The sequence below is a fragment of the Hyperolius riggenbachi genome, chromosome 6 (genome assembly GCF_040937935.1).
Source record: "Hyperolius riggenbachi isolate aHypRig1 chromosome 6, aHypRig1.pri, whole genome shotgun sequence".
In the NCBI taxonomy this organism is placed as follows: domain Eukaryota; kingdom Metazoa; phylum Chordata; class Amphibia; order Anura; family Hyperoliidae; genus Hyperolius; species Hyperolius riggenbachi.
The window spans coordinates 141,669,417-141,688,537 of NC_090651.1; the positions used below are offsets into that span (position 1 = coordinate 141,669,417).

General features: G+C 41.3%; 1 protein-coding gene across 8 annotated transcripts in view; it reads right to left on the minus strand.

The window, feature by feature from the left end:
• COL11A1 (collagen type XI alpha 1 chain) overlaps positions 1-19,121 on the minus strand; it is a 782,075-nt gene that overhangs the window by 182,543 nt on the left and 580,411 nt on the right. For 7 of the 8 annotated variants that reach the window (XM_068240020.1, XM_068240017.1, XM_068240019.1 and 4 more), the window contains 7 exons: positions 17,386-17,676; positions 13,517-13,579; positions 8,001-8,042; positions 6,162-6,224; positions 5,894-5,968; positions 4,865-4,948; positions 4,567-4,623 (listed from right to left, as the gene is read on the minus strand). In XM_068240020.1, coding sequence (XP_068096121.1) covers positions 4,567-4,623; positions 4,865-4,948; positions 5,894-5,968; positions 6,162-6,224; positions 8,001-8,042; positions 13,517-13,579; positions 17,386-17,676 — 675 coding nt within the window. The remainder of the gene's footprint in view (positions 1-4,566; positions 4,624-4,864; positions 4,949-5,893; positions 5,969-6,161; positions 6,225-8,000; positions 8,043-13,516; positions 13,580-17,385; positions 17,677-19,121) is intronic. The other variant, XM_068240025.1, reaches the window with a different exon arrangement.

Here is a 19,121-nt window from a genome sequence, read left to right on the forward strand (position 1 = left end):
CAACTTGATGCTGGAATTGCCAGCTCCAATACAAATCTAAGTACCTAAACATGGCATATGTTGCAGAACACTGATAAATCTCAGTTACTAGGTTTCCAGCAGAGAATCAATAGTTACGTCTGCAGCTAAATAACTATACTGAAATAGATGCAGAAGTAGTAGTTTTTCACTGCGACAACATTGTTGTTCTCTTAAAACAGGTAACACATTTTTTTACGTGTGTGTGTGTTTTTGTATGTGTGTTTTACAGTAAAAATGAAATGTTACTAATATATTCTAATAAAACTATTTTTCTTGTTGCCGGCTGCATTCAAGGTCTACCAACAATAACGTAGCATGCTTGTAATTTAAAAATCTTCTTTTGTTTGGGTGATGTGCTATGAGTACGTGTTGCGGAGCCACCATGTGAGTTGGTTGGCGGGTGGTCCTGCAATTTAAATTACCAATATTTTTACTATACACAAATCCAACACCCATTCTTCAATGAACCTTCTCCCCTTCTAGTGCCTAACACTAACCCCTCCCTGCCCAACACTATCCCACCCTCCCATTACCTAACACTGACCAACCCTCCTAGTGCACCTCCCCCCCCCCCCCCCCCCCGTGTCTTACAGTAACCCCAGCATCCAAACTACAAGGGTTGTGACCCTGGACAATGGCACCATTCATTCAAAGTAAACACTAGCCTGTGAATGTAATGCTACATATTGTGCCTATGCTGATGATAGCAAACTAGATGAAGTGTGTGCTTATCTGTGCCTGATTACTGTGTTATGAACCATCTATAGAAGTGATAATACCAGCAACCAGCAACAAAGACTGGGTATGGTAGTATGAGCCAATTATGACAAATTGTTGTCATGTAAACCATAAGAGTTTTGGGCCCATATGCAATTCTCTTTTTCACCTGAGATTTCTCCTAGGAGATAATTTTTCATCTTCAATTTAAAATAACTTTCCAGCACTTTTCAACTTAAAAAGTACCAAAAAGTTGATAAGAAAGTACTATTAAAATTATTTTGAGTATTTTCTTGCTTGCTGGTGGCTTAAAAGTAATGTTATTGGCAAGTTTAAAATTATCACCTAGGAGAAAACTCAGGTGAAAAAGTGAATTGCATATGGGCCTTAAGCTTCTATTTCAGAACTTAAATAAAACCAGTAATGCTATATACTTCATTACTGGAGAGAGTTGTATTTAATTTATTGAATCTGTAAATGCCACTAGGACAGTATAAACTTGTCATTACTCTGAAAAGAAAAATATAACTTGTTGCCATCTTTCTCCTTGCTGGAGAGTTTTTTCTACTAAAGCAACCAGGTGGAGTGTAGACAGTGATAACATTCCAAAAGGGGTTCTATCTCACTGGCCAAACCTACAACTCCTTTCTGATTTTCTTGCAGTTGGCATTCAATTACCCCAAAAATGTACACATTTTCTCTGCTTAGGGTGTTAATATTGCTCTTTGTATAAAGCGGATCCGAGATGAAAAACTAACTATAACAAGTAACTTGTCTGTGGGCCTGATTCACAAAGTGGTGCAAACACTTTGCACGCCTGTGAAAAGCCCTTTATCACGCCTAAACTTAGTTTAGGCGTGATGTGAAGAAATTAGCGCGAAGCTCCCGCGTGCAAAGTTTTGCGTGCGCGCAATGCACCGCGCTTCGCGCGCAGTGCCCATTAAGCCCTATGGGACTTTGCGTGCGCGCGTACGCGTTTGCGCGCGCAAAACTTTGCGCGCGGGAGCTTCGCGCGAGTTAGAGCACAAAGCGGTGATAACTTTGCTAGTGCAAAGGTTATCACGCCTAAAGTCTTTTAGGCGTGATAACTGAGTTATCACCGCTTTGTGAATCAGGCCCAGTATATCTTATCTAAAGTTTAGATAAACTATATAGCTATATATCTTATCTAAAGTTTAGATTTACACAGCAAATCTAGCTGCAAACAGCTTCAACAGTTTATGATTATTTCTTCCTGTGATACAATGATAGTGGCCATGTTCTGTTTGTCACATTACACACAGGCAAGCTGATCTGCATCTCCAGCCCTCAGCCTGTGAAAACTTCACTCCCCTCTGAAATCTCGGGCTAGTAACCTCCTCCTCCTGCCCAGACTGAGCTCCCATAAGTCCTTGCTACTAAGGCTGAGAGTGCCAAGGCACTCTGGAGAAGCTGTGGGCAAGGCTTGTTTAGTTTATAGGAAATTAGAGTATTAAAACAAAAAAAAGTATTTGGCTTAAGGAATGCCCTATAAACTATATGAAAGGAACACAATTATGCAATGAGTAAAAGTTTATCTCATATACACTTTAATATGAACTCATAAAGCAAAATTATAGCTGATCTCAAGGCACCTATTTCACATTAGTTTTTTGTGGCAGGCACAGTGGTATTTCATTAAAGCTTGACAAATCAATGAATGATGCTTTTATAAACTAAATGAACAAAAAAAATCTGGTAATGTGCCCATTAAATCTGCCTCTGGTTAAAATTTCTTAAAATGTGTCTCTGGCCTGTAGTGCAAATCCTCAGACAAAGGGGGGATTTCATTATTAAACACATATTTGACTACCTATTTATCCTGTTTTAAAACAAAGTGTATGTTGGCATGGGAATTGGACCTGGGAGCAGCTCTTTCAGGGGTCTTTTGGGGTGCCGCAGAAGTATGGGCACATCAACAGTGCCCATGTCAATATTGGCTAATATTGGAAATTGGGTGCCAGAGGCACCTAATGAAATAGCGTGCACTGGGTCTGCCTGCTATGCAAACTGCTGCGACAAATAGTTGGTGCCTTTCCAATATTAGCCGATATTAACACAGTCGTCTACGGGCACCTGATATTTAGCATATATGGTAGTTTAGGCAGCACGGATATCAGCAGTTTTTCTGTGGGGGCACAGATAAGGGGCATGGGTGAGATTTTATTAGATGCCAGCAGTGATGTAACTACAGGGGTAGCAGCTCTAACAGCTAGGGGAATAAGGGAGTCAGGCAAGGAAGAGACTTCCTCACTCCTTTTCTGCCACTGTGCGTCCTTACTGTCCTCTGCCAGTAGCCACCTCTCATGCTCATTTCCATCTCCTCTAAAGGACAACTGAAGTGAAAAGAATATGGAAGCTGCTATATTTGTTTCCTTTTAAACAATACCAGTTGCCTGGCAGCCCTGCTGGTCTATTTTGCTGCAGTAGTGTTTGAATAACACAAGAAACAAGCATGCAGCTAATCTTGCCAGATTTGACGATCAGAAACACTTGAACTGCATGCTTGTTCACGGTCTATGGCTTAAAATATTAGAGGCAGAGAATCAGCAGGATAGCGAGGCAACTGGTATTGCTTAAAAGGAAATACACATGGCAGCCTCCATATCCCTCTCACTTCAGTTGTCCTTTAACAGGAAAGTGCAGCAGTGGTGCTGGCATCTTACCTCCTTCAATACTCTGTTTAATCCTCCACCTCAGGAGGCAGAGTGAGAATGGATATCTGTCGCAAAGGAGGACTATCAGCATAACAGTGAAAATGGGCGCAAAGCGTGTCTGGTCATTTGGGCACCGCCATAGCCCACAATGAAATTACCAGCTATGGCGGCACATAATCTGGGTCACCCGGTGCCCGATTGCAGCTCTCTGCTCCAGATTTTGTCTCTCTGCTCCAGCACTCGCTGATGGGCTGTCAGCTCTTACACACTACTGTACAGCAATGCACACTTTGCCCTTGTGATCAGGTCCCACTTTGCCCTGGGGATCGCCTTTCTGCTTCAGCAGTCCCCTGCAAGTCACTGCAATTGGAATTTCAGCAGCTTCCTTCAGCTTCTTCCACCACTTTGCCTACTGATCGGCTCTCACTTTTCCCCGCTACTCAGCTACCATGGACACAGCCGCTGCAGGACTAGAGGTATATTGAGGGATAGTAGAATATAATGACCAATATTCTAATATTGCCATTTCCTCGTGTCTATTTTAGCTTGTGCTCCTATTACATGTACTCCTCTATCTGACCCAGTACTGGAGAAGATAGGATGCAAGCCTATTACCTGTCAGAAGTAGCGGTAAAATTGCCATGTACTCTCAGTGCTTATGGGCAGTGGTATGGGTTTAGCACATTACTGACTTCAATGGTTTTATTTAATCCTTAATGATATTTCGGAGTAGATGTACATTCTGTGGTGTAGCAGTCATTTTCTGCTTTAGAAGGTGCAAATCTACAATGCAATCTGTATGTACAATCTTACCAAATCTAATATAGTAGAAGGGTAAACTGAGTGAATATACTTTGAAAAACAGATACTTAAGACAGTTAATTACACATGTAAATGAGACATAAGTGTGCCTGTGCACCCAGATCCCAGATAGTATGTCAGCTCCTGCACCATGTACCGAGATGTGCTATTGATGTGTGCACAGGCAGACGTATCCATGTGTACTGAATAATTGCTGTGTTGCGGCTGCTTCAAACCTCAGCGGTCACAATGACATGCTTTGGAGCCAAACACATAGCAAGCTCACATTAAATCTAGAGACAGAATAAGGTAATATGCAGCGAGACACAACATTACAATAAGACCTACGTACCACTGGGCCAGATCTTCCAGTTAGACCCATCGGACCTGGGGGTCCTCTCATGGCAATCTGAAAAAAAACAGGAAAGAGTTAATATACTGCAAAGGATGGAACTCCGTCTGAACACTAGTCATTGTTATCTTTGTTCTTCTCTGAACGTTATCATTTACTTGCTGCCATGACGGTGTTTTGGCTTAAGCATTGTCTGATCCAAACACCTGCCATAAACCTAAATAACATGTGTCTCTTACTTTTGTCTGCTTCCTGAATAAGAGAGGAAGTGAGTATGACCCGGTGTTGCCATACTTACACGGGCTTGCTGGAGGATGGCCTGAGCCTGGGCCTCTTGTGCTGAGACAGGCGGTCCTTTCTCCCCATCACTTGAATACCGGAACTGGTACATGAGAAAAACACAACATAAGTTTCTAGACAGAAATATGCTTGAAGTAACACAAGTGTTTATGCATGTTCAGCAACATGTGCATATAAAAAATTATCACAGTTCAGAAATGTAAGTTGATGGAATAAAAAGCAAAGTGAAAATGTGAAGAAAGGTAACCTATCTATCTACAGAGACAGAGAGAGATGTATCAAAACCTAGCCCAAAACCAGGGATGTTACTAAAACCTACCTGGCCAGTGAAGTCCCCTCTCCCCCCCCCCCCCAAGGAAAGATCTGCCAGCAGGGCCCCAAGCACCCAATCTTCCAGCTGGCAGGGTTAAATGCAGAGTGAATGCACTGGAGTATTATACATAACCTGCTTCCAGCATTAGGACAGGTCTTCTTCACTCTCCTCTTCTGTGTAGCAGCCAATCACCATGTGGCTTTTGTCATGTAACAGGCATCATGAGCTGCATGGTGATTTTTTGTCATGTGACAGGCATCATGAGCTGCATGGTGATTGGCTGCCAAGCGGGCAGCTATACAGAAGAGAAGCAAGGAGGACCTGTCATTTCCCTAGAAGAAGGTAGTGTATATTGTTTCACTGCCACCTCTCTGCATTTGCTAGCAGGAGCAGGACCCCTTAACACCCCCCCCCCCCCAAACACACATACCCACACATACCCACACACACACTGGCAGGGGTCATGGGGACTATTATTACGCCCCTGCCAAGGGCAAAACAAAACCAGAGTAAAGAAGAAACCCCAGTTTCTCTTTTCAGAAGACTTTGCCTGACTCATATCATTATGATGAAGTCTCTACATTCCATAATTCTAATGTTTGTGTTGTAATCTACCAGCTGCCATAGTATTTACATTTTCTTCTCATTATGAAATTAGAACATATTTAGATCTGAGAGATTAGGTCACAAATCTGAGTAAAATGCAATACTCACTGGTAACATGAGCATGGTGCCAGGAGGTCCAGGTAACCCATCAGCGCCAGGTAATCCAGCACGACCAGGTGGACCCTACAGGACCACACAAGAGAAAATCGTAACGTAGGATGTAAATAGAACAATTAGTATGAGAGAATCAAACTACATGAAGCATGTGGTTAATCATTGGTGGTAAATGACATCTACTTACACCCTATGTTAGTTTAATAGTCTACAGAACTACTGTGCATGAACATGTTATGGGCTGACTGTGTATGGTACTCACTCTCTCACCAGGGTCTCCGCCTGGGCCAGGTGGTCCTTGCAAACCAGGAGGACCAGTAAGACCCTAAAGGAAATACAAAGGACAATTTAAGTACATTAAAACCAGAATAAAAGTATCCATATTTTCACATTTTGTATTTGGTTGATAACTTTTTGCCAGACTATTCAGTAAAACAATTCATAGAATGAGTTATATTGTCAAGATTTCTAGAGAAACAACAATTTTTGCTGAGGTAAAGGCAATGCATGCAGCTCAGCTCTATACAATGCAGTGACTAGTGGCAAGCCATATTATCCTAGTTTACAAGTAAGTCTGTAAAACATAGCTTCTCCACAGACTGTGGTATGGGAGTGCCCAAGTTAACTTCCATTCAGTGCATTAGTTCAGATGTGGAAAATAACCTCTTCTGGATACAGGTAGTTGAAATCTATGCCCTGTTTACTTCCTGTTATTCCTGCTAGGACATAGATTTCAACTACTCTCGCCATACGTTGCCGTTGTAACCCGCTCGCTCAGCTGTCTGTTAGAAGCCGATTAGGAGCTTAGAAGTCTGTTAGAAGCTGATTTCATTGGCTCCTGGCCCTGTGCTCTCTGTGTGCCTCACAGTTATCACGCTTCGGTTTAAAAGGAAAAAAAAAAGTTTCTTGTACTTAAGGGGCCAGAGGCATGCGGTCCGGAAGAAAATATGTAAAGAATGGGTGTGTAAAGGCAGTATTTACTCCACGAACAGAGTACAAATTCTAGGCCGGCAAAGCAGCACAGTTTCAGCTTCAGTTTTATGTCTAAAATGGAACAAAACTGTTGAATTCAATATATGAATGCAGAGCAGCAATATAACATTGCCATTGTAAAATTAAATCTTTACAGGGCATTTATCCCCAAAATTTATTTTTGTATAAGGTAGTAAAAGGTTTAGAACGTATTTGGAATTTTAAGTGTTTTCTTATGTTGCCATCTGTAAGAACCTCCCTAACTTCCAGACAGGAAGTATGAAAAAGGACATTGGGGACAGTGACAGCAGTAAAGAAAAATATTTTTGATAGAAAGGGGGAGGCTAAGAATCCCCAACTGTATTTTATTGTTGTTCCTCATTTCTTGTAACTGGGACTATCAGTTTAAATATAAAAGTCACAAAGGGGTGCACGTAACCTCAGTAGTGGCCGCACTAATGGAGTACCATGGTCACGCTTTGAGTGTATGTAGTCGTGCACGGATGCAATGGGAATGTTACCCCGTGGCTTGTAATATTACCATGCACTGTGCATGCGTGGTAATATTACTGTAATTTAATGTATCAAGGCCAAAGATCCCTGAAGGTCTCAGTAACAGGAAGTGAGAGAAAATCTCTTCAGCGTGGATGCAGACAACAGTAATCCCCAGGAAACTTTCCCTCCCTTTTGAAAACTATTAAAAAGGAACAGGGCCAGATTTCTGGGAAGGCCATAGAGGCCCAGGCCTTGGGCGGCTGCAGCCCAAGGGGGCACCTGGACTTGACATGGAGTTACTACATATGAAAGTGAAAGCTGAAAATGAGGAGCAACATATTAAAAAGAGTTGCTAATTCACAAGGGAGCTGTACATGAAAGGAAGGGGCTGCAGTACATGGATGCTACACATGGAAAAGGGAGCTACATGTGGGATGGAAAGGGATCCTCAACATACTTGACCTAAAGGAGGAAAAATATAAATTTGGCCTTGAAAAGGAAAACAAAAAAACTGTGCCCTGCATTGCTCTTTAACCTTGTATTGTGATTTACTCATGCGGCTTCGTTGGAATTCTCTTAAACACGGTCATAAACGTTGTCCATAAGAAAAACTACATAATAATTGGATACATACTGCTGGTCCTTCCAGTCCTGGTGGTCCTTCAATCAGCATTCCCTGAAAAAAACAAAACCAGCCAATCATTAAATGAAGGATGCAGCAATGTCAGTGCTTCAAAGCATATTAATAGCGTAGCATAGAGGCTCTGAATGGCCTACCTCCTACAAATTATCTCCTGCTTTGGCTTGTATCTGCTAATAAATCATTGGTATTTACTCTGGGTGTCTAAGATTCCAGAAAAAGCATACATCATAGCAGATTTGTTTTTACTCAACAATAATTTATACAATGAAAAGCCCGCGATTCCTGTTGTGAAGACACACAGCTTGAGAATGGAAGCTCAAGCTAAAAGACTAATGGGCTATCACTGGGATCTGAGCACAAGTTTTTGAGTCAGTAATACGAAGCAGATGGCGTAGGCAAGGGAGCGATCTCAGGTATAGCACATTATTATATGTATACTGTATAGTATATGAAATCAAATCACTGGCGAGGGGGTTTTCTGGGAAATTCATCTCCCAGCAAATATATAGACTTACCGATTGCTAAGCAAGCTCAAGGTTAACCAGAACTTCCAGGAGTGTGTGAGGGGGTTATAAGAGACCACAAATCCTGCTTGCTAAGATGATTTGAAAAAAAAAAGCTTTCCATGCACTGATGAGGATCAACCAATCTGAAACAGTCTGTATGCATGTTGGATAAAGGCTCATACACACGTACCAACAATCTGTCTTACTATCTTCTCAACTTCTCTGTTGGAAGAATAGTTGGGCATGTGTATGGCTGGCAAACGATCAGATGACCAACTCATAACAGACTGACAGATAAAACCGGGGGATCAATCATCTGTCCAACTATCATGCAGGTTGGAAGGTGTGTACAAGTCTTTCGTTTGGATCTATATTAACAAGCAGACACAAAATTGCATTATAGCAATTCTGGCAGTGTGTTTAGCTATCGGGGACAACAAAGAGATCATTTGATTATTCAGCAGTGATGCATTGTGGGACACCTCAGAGCTCACTCTAACTCGAATAACCAGCAAATATATGTAAGTCAGTCTTTGGACTTTTAAACTCTGACAATGCAGTTGGCTGATGGTGTAATGGTTAAGGGCTCTGCCTCTGACACAGGAGACCAGGGTTCGAATCTCGGCTCTGCCTGTTCAGTAAGCCAGCACTAATTCAGTAGGAGACCTTTGGCAAGTCTCCCTTACACTGCTACTGCCAATAGAGCGCGCCCTAGTGGCTGCTGCTCTGCTCTGGCGCTTTGAGTCCGCAAGGAGAAAAGCGCAATATAAATGTTATTTGTCTTGTCTTGTCTTGTCTTACTCTAAAAACTGAGGAAAGCTGTGACCTACACACTTTGGTGGATTCTGTATTAAAGCTGATGTGTGCACATCCTAATGACTGTGAATGTCATCAGAACCGCTGTGAGCTCTGGCTCCTATTATTCAGCAAGGAAGATGCTTCTGCTGTACAGCAAACTCTAGCATTTGAAGTTTATTAAATAAATAGGCCATATTAGCAAGCAAGAACTGTTCTGTTTACTAGAGCTTCATTGGGAAATCTCTAGTAATGGTTTGGTGCAAAGGTTTACTTAAAGAGAAACCGTGACCAAGAAATGAACTTCATCCTAATCAGTAGCTGATACCCCTTTTACATGAGAAATCTATTCATTTTCACAAACAGATCATCAGGGGGCTCTGTATTGCTGATATTGTGGTGAAACCCCGTCCATAGGAAACTGTGAGGGCCATGATCCTGGCAGTTTCCTGTCTGTGAACCTTGTTGCGTTGTGGGAAATAGCTGTTTACAGCTGGGTCCAATTGCCAAAAAAGCAAGTAGCATCTCCTTCCACTGTTGTCACCATGTGATAAATGTGTGAATGTAAATCAGGGAGAGGAAAGGTTTTACAATGGGCAACCACTGACTAAATCATTTATAGATGATTATTGTAAAAATGAAGCACTTTTGTTAATTACATTATTTTCACTGGATATTCCTCTTTAAAGGGACTCCGAGCAGTGCAGAAACTATGGAAAGATGCATATCATTTTAAAGCTCTCTTTCTCCTCTTTCCAATGATATATAAACCACCACCCTACGTCTTTTAGTTTTCGTTATTTTCGCGATTGAAATTGCCGCGGCCGCGATTTCGATCGCGAAAATAGAGAAAACTAAAAGGTGTAGGGCAACGATTTAGGTGTCGTCAGAAAGAGGAGAAAGAGAGCTTTAAAATGATATCCATCAAGCCATAGTTATATTGTATTACACAGGACGACACTTTCCCTAGTGTCAGCAGCTCCATTCTGCTGAATGCAGCTGCTGACTTTGACAAAAAGTCGCCCTGTGTAATACAATATAACTATGGAAAGATGGATATCATTTTAAAGCTCTCTTTCTCCTCTTTCTGACGACACCTAAATCGTTGCCCTTCGCCTTTTAGTTTTCTCTATTTCCGCGATCGAAATTGCGGCCGCGGCAATTTCAATCGCGAAAATAGCGAAAACTAAAAGGCGTAGGGTGGCGGTTTATATATCATTGGAAAGAGGAGAAAGAGAGCTTTAAAATGATGTGCATCTTTCCATAGTTTCTGCACTGCTCGGAGTCCCTTTAAAGGGAACCTGAAGTGAGTACAATTATGTGAAATAAACACATGTCGTAGCTGTAAATGAATATTACATACTAACCACACCAACGGTTCCTCTCAGAGGCTCACCATTTTCTTTTTACAGTGATCCCTTCCAGTTCTGACAATATTTTGTCAGAACTGAAATACACCAGTTACTGTCAGCGGCTGTCAACTGAATGTGCAAGGTAATGTCCATGTTTCCCTATGGCTCAAGTGGGTGATATTACAGTTTAACAGTGTGCTGACCCGGAAGCTGTTATGGGGTAATGGCCATTTTTAAAATGGAGGACGGAGAATTCCATTGATCACAGTGGACAAATGGGACGCAGAATAGAAGAAAGAGATTGAGGAGTAGACTACACAGGAGATAAGTATGACCTGTGTATGATTATTTTGACTTTTTATTTTCAGTTTAGGTTCTCTTTAAGGTACCTTGTAATGATACAACTACGATTGCACAATCTAACCGAATCTATGTAGTAGAAGGGTAAAATTAGGATACTTTAGGTAGTCCCTCATATTACATACAAGAAGTAAGATTGTACAATCAAGATTGTATAATTACTGGTCACCTTTATGCCCTGTACACACTTGGGGATCTCTATTGCCCAGAAGGAATCAGTACACGATGGCTTGGGCAACAGAACATTGCCAATGCTGTACAGACACGTTATTAGCCTCCAGGCAAGAAACAACTCTGTTGCTATGGAGGGGCAGAGGGAGAATGAGTGGCATGTGATAGAGCGGATTCTCATGAGAGAGGGGAGATGGGAGAACAATATGGTGTTCAGGCACTGGGGATCTCTAAAGATCTGGCATGCCGTCAGGCATGCATAGGCGTCATGCAGCTGCTGTACACTCACTAGTCTGACTAATGTTTTTCGGCCACGGTGGTCTTTATTGTCGGCCATGGCCGTGTTCAGACCAGTGTGTGTACGTAGCTTAAGGCTTTGAAAAAAAGACTGCAGCCAGCAGAACATAGATGTAGATATGACACAAGTATGGAGGGTAAGGTGTGTTGTCTTAAACATATAGTAAGTGACATATGGTTAATTACACATATGATATGGCTCAACATAGTGTGTGTTGTGTAGGTTATGCTAGGTTTAGGGGTAAGGAACGAAACTGTTTTGCACCAGAGGTTATGGTAGGTTTGGGGCAAAGGAAGGGATGGTGTTTGCATCAGATGATATACTAGGTTATGTGGAAAGGAGGGATAGTATTTTGCACCAAAGGTTATGGTAGGTGTTGGGCAAAGAAGGGGATAGTTTTTTTGCACCAGAGCTTATGGTAAGTTTTAAGCAAAGGAGGGAGAGTGTTTTGCATGAGATGTTATGCTAGATTTTACGAAAGGAGGGGTAGTGTTTTGCACCAGAGGTTATGGTAGGTTTTGGGCAAAAAAGGAGATAATTGTTTGCATCAGAGGTTATGGTAGGTTTGGGGCAAAGAAGGGATAGTGGTTTGCATCAGATTTTATGTTAGGTTTTGGGGGTAAGGAGGGATAGAGTTTACACCAGAGATTGTGTTAGGGTTTGGGGAAAGAAAAGGATAGTATTTTGCAGCAGACATTATCCTAGAGTTTAGGCATAGAAGGGAATGGTGAATCGCCCCAGATGTTATGGTAAGTTTTAAGGCAGAAGGAGATAGAAGTTATGACACTGCACAGCAAGACTTATTAGCAAATGTTGACAATTTGGCTGCAGGAAAAAACTACAGAAAATACAAAGTGCTGAACTGTCATAGCCAAATTTGCTGGGTGAAAAAAATACAGGTATAGGCTCCCTTAATTAGAACACAGATAACAATTAAAATCTGACATTGTAACATTTACTCCAATGCTTTCTAAGGTGTGCCTAACTTCTACTTTAAGGCTAGGTTTACAGTGGTCAGTTGCATAACACACGCGTTATAATGTGTATATACTGCAATGGAGACTGGACATAAACTTTAATACAAGGCATGCATGCAGCGAGATAGAATAACATGATCAGTTACAATGCAGTACTGTGAACAGGCCCATAGAATTATATGGGCAGTGAGTTGACATGCAGAATTATAATGCAATGCAACTGAGCACTGTGGGGCTGGTTTTACACCAGAAAACAGCATCAGCGATGCGGTGCGTCGCTTCCGAAGTACTGCATCGAACCATCAAAAAACGGTCTTCAGGGAAAACCATGCTATTGTGCGGTGGTCCCTGTCTGGCTACTGGCCAAGCAGGAAAAGACACGCATGACGCACGCTTGTGTCACTTCCTGCTTTGGGTATGCAGAAGTGTATTGTTTAAATACACTTCCGCGCATGCACACCGTAATGTCGCTATTAAAAATCTATGCGTCACCATAGACTAACATGACTTCCAGGCTGACGCAGATCACTGCAACTCGAAGCAGCGCCACAGCATTAATATAGTTCTTGACCTGCATCGGGGATGCAGTGAAAATGTCACTTCCGTTGCGTTGCACCATAAGGTACCAGTATCCATAAACTTTCATTACACGGCAGTGGGGTGCGTTAAAAAAAAATGCACCCCTTCGGTACGAAAGGGCCCTGAACCTAGCCTAAGGCAACTTTTACAGTGGTCAGTTGCATAATGCATGCGATATAATGACTGTGAACTGCAATGGAGACTGGACATAAACTTTAATACAAATAATACCACTGGCTGCAAATTGCTTGCTGTGTATTACGGAACAAGTACAGCGCCCATAGAACAGGCCCATAGAATTGTATGGGCAGTGAGGTGACATGCAGAATTATTGTGCAACGCAACTGAGTACTGTGAACTAGCCCTTAATAAAAATGTTCTTTTTTACTCTTTAGATTTACATTCATAGTGTATGAGTTGGGTATTAGATAAACAGTAAGTCATAATGAGACAGGTACAGATTACTCACTGGTTCAATAACAGCTGGTTCCCCTTTCTGACCCTTCTCGCCATAGCCTCCATAATTATTTACCTGCAATATCAGTAAATGTCATTATCATATACTTTAATTAGCAAGTCCTGTGGGGAAAGAATTAATGAATAACATAGTCATTTAAAATGTATAGGCAGGAGAGGCTTTTGAAAATAAAATATAAATGCAAAGACTCACTTCATAGATTAGAAAATCGGTAAGTGAATATAACAATGGTAAAATGACGCTCTTTCAATATGTAAACTTTATTTTTCCTGTTTTTTTTTTTTTTTGCTTGTGCAATCTCCCTAAATGTGAAAAATGATGACTACTAGGGCAGAGCTGATACAGATTACTCCACATGCTTATAAAGAAGGTTGTTCACACATGCTCTTGCATTTAATGCAGGGCCATATTCTGGGCATCACAGGTGGAACTGCAGTGTGTGGCCCGAGTGAGTCTGGGGACTGGTGACCAATGACACAAGCAATGGTGGGGCCCCAGCTGCAAGTCTGTCACAGAATGTACAGACTGTCAGTGGGTGTGGCTGTGTTCACCTCGCCCAGCCGATTTTGCATTGCAATTTTTTTAATGATTTCGCCATGCTTGTGCTCTGCCATTCACATTTCAGTGAATGAGAATTGCATCGCAATTGTGGAGAAAATGGTTCATGCAGCGATTTTCACTAATTGCAATTGCTGCTTAAAGGACTTACGAGGCCTGTTTGCTCAAAAAAAAAAAAAAAGTTAGATACCTGTGTCAGTCTGTGAGGCACGGAGGACGCCGTCCGCGCCCTCTGTGCCGTTCTGCCGGGTTCCCGCCGCTCAGTATCCCCCCGAACGTCCCCCGACGGGCTCTCCAGCCTTCACAAAGATGGCCGCCGGAGCTGGCCGTGGCTTCGCAGTCCGCATAGCCGCGAGTGCGGCTGTGCAGCTCTAAGGCCAACCCCCCGATCCATGTAACAGGCTGTTTCCTGTAGTGTGGATCGGGGGGTTGGCCTTAGAGATGCGCAGCCGCACTCGCGGCTATGCGGACTGCACAGCCGCGGCCAGCTCCGGCGGCCATCTTTGTGAAGGCTGGAGAGCCCGATCCGGACCGTGCGGTCGGGGGACGTTCGGGGTGATGCTGATCAGCGGGGACCCGGCGGAACGGCACGGAGGGCGCGGACGGCGTCCTCAGTGCCTCACAGACTTACACAGGTATCTAACTTTTTTTTTTTTTTTGAGCAAACAGGCCTCGTAAGTCCTTTAAAGGTAATCCTATAGAAATAAATGTGTCTTTTATTAAGATAAGTAGCACTGAGCACAGGGGGGCGATGAACAACAATAAGAACTAGCAAGGGATTCTAACTCTTCCCCTCAAAAAAAAAATGAAATTAAAGTATTTGTTGCTGAACGATGAGAACTAATGCCACATGCTTTTTTGATTGGTTTAGAATTGGCTAAACGTGCAGCCCACAGAATGAGACAGCGTATTGAGCTGCAGCGCTATGCAAATGATTTGGTTGCCACCAAAGGCTGTAATGCAAATTATGGCTATAGTGGCACTCAATGACTAATTTGGGCACCAGTAATAGCCAGAGATAAAATTACCAAAAAGACAAGATAATTTGGTTGCTAGCAATGACCTACAGGTTCATCTAAGGACTTTTTACCTGGTGGACATATTGTTTGGTGGCATAAAAACAGGGGACATGGCTAAGCTTCTGCAAACTGTAAACTCGTCACTCTAAACTAAATGCTGTCTGAACTGATCGAGGGGTTTGCTTTCAATTTTAATAACCCATGCCACAAGAAGCATTCTGTGTATGACCTAAAAATGAACTATACCAGTTATGCTTGGAAAGAAAGGAGTTCCCTTTAGAATGGGTTTTGATGGAATAAATCATATTCATCAATGTTTAGCTAGTGTGTAGTATTTATTCATGTTCCCTCAGGAAGGTATGCAGTGTATTGGCCCATTAAGCTGTCTTGTAAAAGTAATTCCAACTGATTCTGTAAAAACATCACTGTACATTCCAGTCACAGTAATTTACACGTAAACTTGGTCTAGGTTTATATGTACCTTACTGTGACTGGAATGTACGCTGATGTTTCCTAAATATCTGTCGGAATTACTTTTACAAGACATCTTAGCAGACTGATGCACTCCATACCTTCCTAAGGGATTTCTGAACAAATGCAACATTTTGTCTAATTGTTACTGATTATGATTTAATCCATTAAACTATATTTAGAGGAAACTCATTTATTCCCAAGCATATCTGGTATAGATTAGATTTGTGAGGGAGAGGATTAAATACTGTGATTGACAGCTTTAACTTTCTGAAAGACGTAAAAAATTATAAATATTAGAAGAAAAATATATATTTTTCTGAAAAGACAAATGTTTTACAGTGATTTTTAATGGTGGAATTTAGAAATATTAATAAAAACCCATACAAACAGCAACACGTCTTGGGAGCCATTTGCATCTGGACAAGGCAGCTGCAAAATAATGCCTGCATGTTTCAGTTGGACATAATTCCAGGGGGCGTGACTAAGCTCCTACAAATAGTTATCGTGAGTCTCTATACTAGGTGCTATCGATATCTATACTGCATTGTTATCTATTTTGCATCGATATCCGGCTAATATGATCATTTAATTGAATCTGCTAGAAATATATGCTGCAAATAATTCCCTATCAACCAATTCTCGATTGTCAATCACACAGGATGGAAAATTTTGCTCAATCAGCAGCCGCTCGGGAGCGTGTCGCTAGTGGCATTTCATTTGATGAGCAACAAAGCTACTTTTACCTGTCCGCAGCATGGTTCCAGTCTCTTCTTTCCCTGATGGCTGCTCTTTCTCTTTTCTGCAGTTCTGGATGCCTGTGTGATGTAACAAATGCTAAAGGCCAAATACTAAAGGCCAAATACTAAAGGCCTCTATTGATCACTTAAGGTACCTGCCACAGTGCCCCTCGTGTTTGTCCTCTATAGCATTTGTTACACAAGTGCCCACAGGACTCAGAAATGAAGCAAAAAGAAGGAGCAGCTGGTGGGGAGAGAAGATGCACGAACCATACCTTGGATATGTGAAAGAAAGCTGCACCAAAACTGCATGGTCCAGGCAAGGGGGGAGAGTGGAAGGCCCAGCTGGCCCATGCAGATTTTCTATGCTGAAATCTACTGGAAATTTGTGTGTAGTGTGTCGGTCAGATAGATTCCTCTCTGAACATATAATGATCGGATAGGGATATATCTGTTGGCCATATTGACCAGTGTATGGCCAACTTTACTTTCAAGAGGTTTACTTTTAATCTTGTCATCTTGGCCATGGGAATCATCCTGTCTATATCCTAAAAATACTGCAAAATATTAGAAAAAAACAAATCTTCTCATAAGTATAAACATATTTCACAATTTATTGTCAAATGTTGAATTTAGAAGGGCTAAAAAAAATCTACAAGATGTAGTGGGAGTATTTCTAATTCCTAGTACGCACGATGAGATTTTATGGCAGATTTCCTGCCAGATCGATTATTTCCAACATGTCCGATCTGATTTTCGATCGATTTTCCGATCAATTTTCCATAGAAGTGAATGGAAAATCGATTGGAAATCAGATCGGACATGTTGGAAATAATTGATCTGGCAGGAAATTTGCCAGAAAATCTCACGGTGTGTACTAGGCGTTAGATTTTTGCCAAAGATATGGAGGCAGAATTGTTCACCAGCTAAAGTTAGATTAAAATGAAACATAAAATGCAGTGGAGATAAAAGACAGATTAGTGATCATATTGACTGAAAGAGATGTAGTAACAGATGGTTCCAGCTCAATGCTTCCTAAAACTGTCCACATTATTAGTCACTGATAACTTACGGTGGTTTCTGAAACATCAGTTTCGGCCGCAACCCCAGGTCCAAACTCCTCTGCAGTAGGATTTGTTGCTTTGTCTTCATAGTCTGTATAATCATATAAATCATCTTTTCCTAAATCTCCTCCCAGCACCGGCTCAGTCGGTGTAGGGTCTACAGCTTTCACCTCATAGTCTGATTCCTCAACCAGCTTTTTCTCAGAGTCATAATCCTCGCCAGTTACGTACTCTTCCAGAAAAGGCTCCTCCACAAAGGACTCATCCACCAGTGTCTCTGTCTCATCCACAGGGATTTTCTAGCAGTGCCAGTGTGATAATTGGGAGGAAATCACGGGTCAAGGTTAGTCAAAGCTGTTAGAAGCATTTAAGCCAAGAAGCAACTTTAGATGCCATCAAAATACAGCAAAAATAGATCTTTATCATTTAATATGATTTTAGGAGAGTGCGATTTACAATCATGTTCTCCAAATCAATTAAAAGATGAAAATATACCGTAGATTAAAAAATCATTATAAAGCAGCAAGGCCAACTAAAAAGAAGCAAATTTTTAATCCAATTTTTAAATGGATAGACGAAAGAAATAATGTTTGAAAGTACAAATGAATTAGCAAATTAAAATTCTAAAGCAATAACTTGTGCTTTACAAATAGCACCCATAGCGCCATCTTGCAACTATTGGCTTCTAATTTGAGGGTAATTACTATTTTTTTTACAATATTTTTTTTTTAAAATAATTAAATGTAAGCTGTTAAAGCGCCTGCAAATAGCTTTTTTGAGTGTGTCTGTTTTGCTAAAAGCCATATTCCCTTTGCTTCTGCTAGAGAGTAAAATTATAAGATTTTCAAAGCTTTATAATGGTAATGATAAATTATACTGTTGTTTAATTTTTTTTAATGATTTTCTTTTCACATTAAGCAATTTAAGGGAATGTTAACTTATAAAAATAATACACACACTTAAATTAATATAAATATTTATTTTCTCATGACTGGGGATCAATGACTGTATTTCCCACATATTTACAATTTAATGGGTTTACGACTAAATTTAGTGATGATTAATTCAACAATTACATGTTGGTGCCAAATTGCAAGCAACAAACAGAAAACCGTGATTAAGCGGTCTCTGAACTACAACGCTTTCTAAAGTATGGGCCGGACTGACTTGTTACAGTTTTCTTATGCTGGAGCGCAGAAGAAATTCTGAAAACCTGATCAGAGTTTATTTTATACCCTCTACCATTGAATAAGGAAAAAGTGCAACCCTTGCTGCACAATAGTGAGAATTGCTTATGTGTTAAAGGACAACTGAAGTGAGTAGAATATGGAGGATACCATATTTATTTCCTTTTAAATAATACCAGTTGCCTGGCAGCCTTGCTGATCTGAACAAGCATGCAGATAATCTTGTCAGATCTGACAATAATGTCAGAAACACCTGATCTGCACCATGCTAGTTCAGGGTCTATTGCTAAAAGTATTGGAGACAGAGGATCAGCAGGACAGGCAGGGAACTGGTATTGCCTAAATGGAAATAAATACGGCAGCCTCCATATCCTTCTCACTTCAGTTGTCCTTTAATGGACAATTGTAGTGAGAGGTAAATGGAGGCTGCCATATGTATTTCCTTTTAAGCAATGCCAGTTGCCTGGGAGTCCTGCTGGTCATTTTGGCTGCAGAAGCGTGTGCATCACACCAGAAACAAGCATGCAGCTAATCTTGTCAGATCTGATGATAATGTC